The sequence below is a fragment of the Xenopus tropicalis genome, chromosome 1 (genome assembly GCF_000004195.4).
Source record: "Xenopus tropicalis strain Nigerian chromosome 1, UCB_Xtro_10.0, whole genome shotgun sequence".
Lineage (NCBI taxonomy): Eukaryota > Metazoa > Chordata > Amphibia > Anura > Pipidae > Xenopus > Xenopus tropicalis.
Window position 1 is genome coordinate 215,571,672 of NC_030677.2, and position 6,036 is coordinate 215,577,707.

Here is a 6,036-nt window from a genome sequence, read left to right on the forward strand (position 1 = left end):
CATTTTGAAACTTTTATCAAGACTACAAGCTGCCTCTTGAAAACATTTTTTGACATACAAGGGATTCCAGAAGTGCCTGCCTGTCATTTGTTCCTGTATAGTTATCCTGCAGGCATAGTCCAGGGCGGCACTTTAGTCTGAGTGGCTTTACAGATACGGGGGGTGAGTACGACTGTGCAATTGAGACAGCTAGCGATCGGGTCGCTTTAACGACGGCCAATTCCAGGAGTATTAAAACAGGTCTCGGGCCGGGTCAAGCAAGCCCTTAGTTGTTGAAGGGTTAAAGACTGCCCGGGGGACCGGGTTCGCTTTGACAAATTCCCTCGCCGAATTAAGGCAGCCCTGTGGTGCTAAACGGTCGAAGGCCTAAAAGATACTTTGGTGGTGGGGCCGCTCTTGCTAAAATCAGTGTTATACTTACCTGTTTATATGTACTAAATCGCTATATTCTTTATTGGAAATGTACCTTGTTATTAGCTGTAAAAACCCTATCGGTCAATATTTTGTACTTCTATAGTGGATATACGGAGGGCAGCTGGACTGAGGCACAGAGTATTAATTACAGTTAACTCGGGAGCAGATAGTAGTGGCACGAAATATTTCATTTGGAGATAAGTTGGATCTAGTGTTAATTAAGTGGGAAATTATTTGTTAACCATATCAAGTGCTGTTAATGACCATGCAGCCATAGTTAGGAATTTGGGTCGAATACCTAAACATAAGTACCTATTTGTGTGAAATTATTATTTTCCTGGCAACTTAATAACTATAGTAAAGTAGGAGCAGAAAGAGCGACTTGGGAAACGCTGAGGCGCTTTTGCTTAAATACAGTAATGATGTAAGAATTCTTCCTTAATAAAACAGCATACAAGTTTGAACGGAATGCAATAAAGCTGATTATTGCTCGCTTGATGATGTTGTTTTGTTTTATCTCTGCCCCCCAAATGATAAAAAGCTATGTGATTTGTTTTAATTTAATTAATTGATTTTAAATTGGTTGAAATAAAATGATCTTTTAACCTGGAGTACAGGTGTGCCAAAAAGCTTGTGTTCTGTTTACAAATTAGTATAACTGTCCCCCCTGTCCCTGTTTGGTACCATTGGGAAGCATGGGGCCCCCCCATAACCAATATGGGATTTATGAGGATGGGAACTCTAAAGCAGAGGAGATAGGGATCCCTTTCTATAATCCATATTCTCTCATAGCAGCGCCCCCTGCTGTTCTTAGGGCCATAGTTGCCTCTCTTTATCAACAAAGAAACAAATGGCCCCAACTTCCCCCCAACTGGCGGCTCTGAATTGTCTTCTAACCCAGAGAAGTGTCACCTTCCCACAGGCCCTTGTTGCATATTTAATGAATGGTCTCTGTGTGAGTCTGAGACCTGATGTTGGTAGTGTTTAACCCTTTACAGTGTCAGGGCAATACTGCCTGGGCATGGCATATACCTAGCCTTTGTTTGCGTCAATATTGCTGCTTCTTCATCACATTAAATGGGTGTGGCTATATGTGATGAGATAGAGGCGCACTGGGACCCCCCAGATTGGTAGTCACTTAGACAAGTAGCAAAATCTAAATAAGTCTCACACTTCACACAATGAATTTAAAGAAAAACTTTTTATTCAAAAAAAATATAGAAACCCAACAAAATGCCGCCTTACACGTTTTGTACCCTACCGGTACTTAGTCATAGGCAGTTGTTACCCCATGGGTACTAATGCACATATTTAAGCACAAAGTTGCCCCTCCCATCATTAAAACCATTATTATTTAAAGGGAGACACCACTCCCTGTATATCCAAATGTTACAAATACATCGACAGGGTTTTAGCTTTTTACAAAAAACATTAGCAGGGTTCTGTATAGTACTATAGCAATAAAACGTATGTATACTGCATCCAAAGGCAAAAAGTAAAAACTTTAACCATTTACTGTCCATTGGCTACATATTGACAGCATAATTATTTAATAAAATACAATCATGGATCCCTTGAACTGTGTCTTACAGTATCATTGCAAATAGTTGTTAAAAATATATGGCCCCATTGTGCAAGTGGGATTTTATTTCAATTATACAGACCATACATTGTTCAGAATTTTTTTTTAATTATTTAGAAATTTTTTAGAATTTTTTGCAGAAACATGTAACATCAAACTCGTAGTTACGACCCAAAGGTAAATGCGTATGTAAATAAAAAATCCAAAAGACCCCAATTTTACCAATGTAAAGATTAGTGATCAATATGAATATTACACTTCTAATTTACATTCATCAATATTCTTTCTTTTCATTTAATGTATATTTTCTTTAAACAAAAAGAATCCGGACCCTCACATAGAGATACCAGCACACTGCCAGTGTTTGGCTAAAGCACAAGAGCCCCAGGGAAATGACACAGCAGCCAATTACAATAGCCCAAACTGTGTGAAAAGTGACATACTGTACAAAGTGTATGGACCCTGGTTTTAATAGTGTCTGAATGGCAGCAATTTAAATTTCCCCACTGAGTGACATCTGATTGGCGGTTGGTGGCCCTGCCCCCTTTTTCTAACCTTTAACCTTAGTCCCCTGGTGACAAACTGGGAAAAGTTTGGGACACTGGTGTAAATAGTGAAAGAACAGCAGCATTTTAAATAAATACAATTCAATTGATAGAATCTGATTGGGTGTTGATGGCTCCACCCACTTTTTTTCAAAACTAAAACTGCAGTCCCCTAGTGACTAACTATGAAGAATTTGGGCCCCCCGGTGTTAATACTGTAAAAATGGCAGCAGGTTGGTTTTCCCCAATGAAAGTCAAAAGGTAAAATCTGATTGGCTGTTTGTAACTCCGCCCATATTTGGGCATCCAATAAATATCATATTTTCATTCAGGGGGACCCCATAATTATGTTATTCAAGTTTGGGGACTGTGGCCTCAAAGCTGTAAGAGTGACAGAAGGTTGAAAATCTTCCCTGTCAAAGTGAATAGAAAAATTGGGGGGTTCGGAGCGGTGCCAGAAAAAGGCGGGGGGCAAGATCACTTATTAAAGCACAAGCAGCCTGCTCCGCTATAGGGCAAAGAAGTGTAGAGAATTTGGGTTTTGTACCCCTAAAACAGTAGGAGGAGTAGCATTTAGAAAATGGGGGGCGCTAAAAATAAGAAGAATCAGCTGAAGCCAAAGAACAGTTTGGGGGGGTTTCACCCCAATATAATAACCCCCTGTGTGAGTCAGAGCTGCTTCCCTGCAGTAATTACACATATACACATCTATGCACCCTGCACCCACTGTATTGTGTAGTTATAATGGCACCCCAGTCACTGAGTCCTGCACCCCCTTCCTTTCCTGGCATCACAGGGCTAAGGGCAGCTCTGGGAATGGGGTTCCTGCTGGGCAGTGGGCGGGGCCCTAACTAATGATTCTCACCCAGTCACCAACCCCCCATACCCAGAATGCAGCATGAAGGGGCTCAGTGAAGGAGGCAGTGAAGGTGTGTAAGTGCCTGATTGGCTCACTCAGCTCATAAAAGGACAGGTGTCCGGCCTCATAGTCCAATGAGATCCTGATTCTCCTGCAGGAAGGGACGTGGGGTAACTGTGTGTCTTTCCTGTCATGTGTCACTGTATAGTTATTATCCCCTCTGTCCAAACACCAGGACTTGTTATTATTCCCAATGAGAGACTGACCCCCACCCCTCTCTATACTGGGATAGGCCACCCCTACCCCCCAGCCCCCTGATTCATTGCCCTCCACTTCCCAGTAATGTCGCCCTGAGGGGAAACTCCTGCTGCTTAAAGCCTGAGGAACCTGAAATCTCTCTGGGGTTTGTGGGCGACGCTGGTCTGTACGTGAGTAGGAAGCAGATTTCCCGTCCCCTGATACAGATACATCATTCCCAGCCGTGTTTGTATCCAGTACCAGCTCTGTAGCCTCCTGCCCATAGATCCATCCCTCTACCCCAGTCACAATCCCAGCTAAGCCTGTGAGTAATGTCTCTGAGATCCGACCCACATCCAGATCCCCTACAGCCGGGACCTTTATACCCCCTCTCTCTCTGCCCTCAGTATCTGCCCCCTCAGCCCCACAAAAGGCAGCTCCATGGGATTCCCATTGTTCCTGTAGGACAGTGAGTGGATCTGCCATGTTGCACAGCTCCTCAATGTGACGGATCTTCCTGGACAGCTCATCCTTCTTTATTTCCAGCTGTTGGATCAGCTCAGTGAGTGTAAGTGTGAGCTCCTCTTTCTGCCTGGAGATGTCACTCAGGAGTCGCTTCTCTAGGGCTTCCAGCTCTTCCCTGATGCCCCTAAACAGGGCAGTGACTCTCTCTGTCTCACCGGCTGCCACTTCTGCCACTTCTCTCCTGCGCTCCTGCAGCCTCTGGGCTCCTCTCTCAGTCTCCTCTCTCTCTGGGGTCAGTTTCTCCAGAACTTTCCTCAGTTTCTCTTTCTTCTTCTCAGAGGCCTCACTCAGCAGCTCCACCCTGTGGCCCCGGTGCTCCCCGGCCAGGCAGCAGGATGCACAGATACAGGCAGATTCCTTCCAGCAGTGATACTCCAGAACCTTGTGATGTACAGAACATTTTCTCCCCATAAAGGAAGCGGTGGGCTCAGTGAGTACATGTTCTGCTGACTGGCAGTGCCCCCTCAGGTGGGTATCACACAGAGAAGCCTCACACAGGAGACAGGATTTAGCAGCAGGTACAGGAGAGAGGAGACAGTAAGTGCAGAAGATCCCAGTCTCCCCCGGCTCTGTCTCAGTCGGACAGAACCGCTCCACCAGGCCACGCAGCTTCCAGTCTATTGCCAGTTCAGTTCTCCTTTGACATCTTTGTCTGCATTCAGGGCAAGAAGGATTTTCAAGGAAAGTCTCCTCCTGGGTGTCCCATGTTCTCCCAATGCAGCCCCGGCAGAAGTTATGGCCACAGGGCAGGGATACCGGATCAGTATAAATGCTCAGGCAGATGGAGCAGCTCAGCTCGTCTCTCAGATCAGCAGCCGCCATCGCTGGAATCAGGAACAAGAAACCAAACTGAAAGCTCCTCTCTCTCTATAACCAGTTGGACTTGTTTATCTCCCCCTCTCACACAGGGTGGGGCAGGATTATTGCTTGTACATGAGCTTCCTGTTAACCCTATAACCCCCCATTCTTTTATCCCTTTTACTGTAACAGGAAATGAATGAGGGGTTATTAGTTAGTAATTTAGGATGGAAAAGACACACGTCCATCAAGTTCTAGTTTTTTCCTAGATGATCCTGTCTGACTGCTCGTCCATCCAGAGGATTATAAAAACTTGATCTGAAACCTCTCCTATTTGCCTCAACAGGGGGAAACATTTCTTCTTGACTCCCAAAAGGGCAATTTGACCAGTTCCTGAACCTACTTGGCACTAGAGATGTAGCGAACTGTTCACCGGTGAACTAATCCGCGCGAACATCGGGTGTGTTCGCGAACTTTCCGCGTATGTTCGCAATTTGGGTTCGCCGCATTTTTTTTCGCTGCGTTTTTCTTTGCGTTTTTTCTCAGCCTAAAAAACGCCGCACAACCACACATGGCGTTTTTCAGCCTAGTACTGGTGTAAGCAAATCCCGCTTCCATGGTGCCAATAGCGCAAAATACCAAAAAACGCCGCGTATTTCCGCCAGGTCTGCCCGTTTTTACGCAACGCTTTTTCAACAAAGTATTTTTTAGAGAAATTTTTGCCCTTGATCCCCCTCCTGCATGCCCCTGCCCAGGTCGTGGCACCCTTTAAACAAATTTAAAATCAGTTTTCTGGGCAGAAATGGCTTTTCTAGGTTTTAAAGTTCGCCTTCCCATTGAAGTCTATGGGGTTCGCAAAGTTCACGAATATTCGCGCTTTTTGGCGTAAGTTCGCGAACTTTTTTTTTTTAGGTTCGCTACATCCCTACTTGGCACTAATTTCACTAACCTTTATTTTTCTGTTTTAAAGGCATCCGGCCCTTCCTTGTACCTATATAATGTATCTGCCAGTACCACTGATTCAGGGGGGGGGATCCCACAAATTCCCAGCCCCCCCTGTAACTCCCCTTCCTTGT

General features: G+C 44.9%; 1 protein-coding gene across 1 annotated transcript; it reads right to left on the reverse strand.

Annotated features, from left to right (window-relative positions):
- Positions 1-2,918: 2,918 nt before the first annotated feature.
- Positions 2,919-5,227, reverse strand: LOC100494464 (E3 ubiquitin/ISG15 ligase TRIM25). Its single transcript, XM_002941330.5, has one exon. The coding sequence runs from the start codon at positions 4,982-4,984 to the stop codon at positions 3,389-3,391; it is 1,596 nt and encodes a 531-aa protein (XP_002941376.3). The 5' UTR covers positions 4,985-5,227; the 3' UTR covers positions 2,919-3,388.
- Between the last annotated feature and the right edge of the window lie 809 nt (positions 5,228-6,036).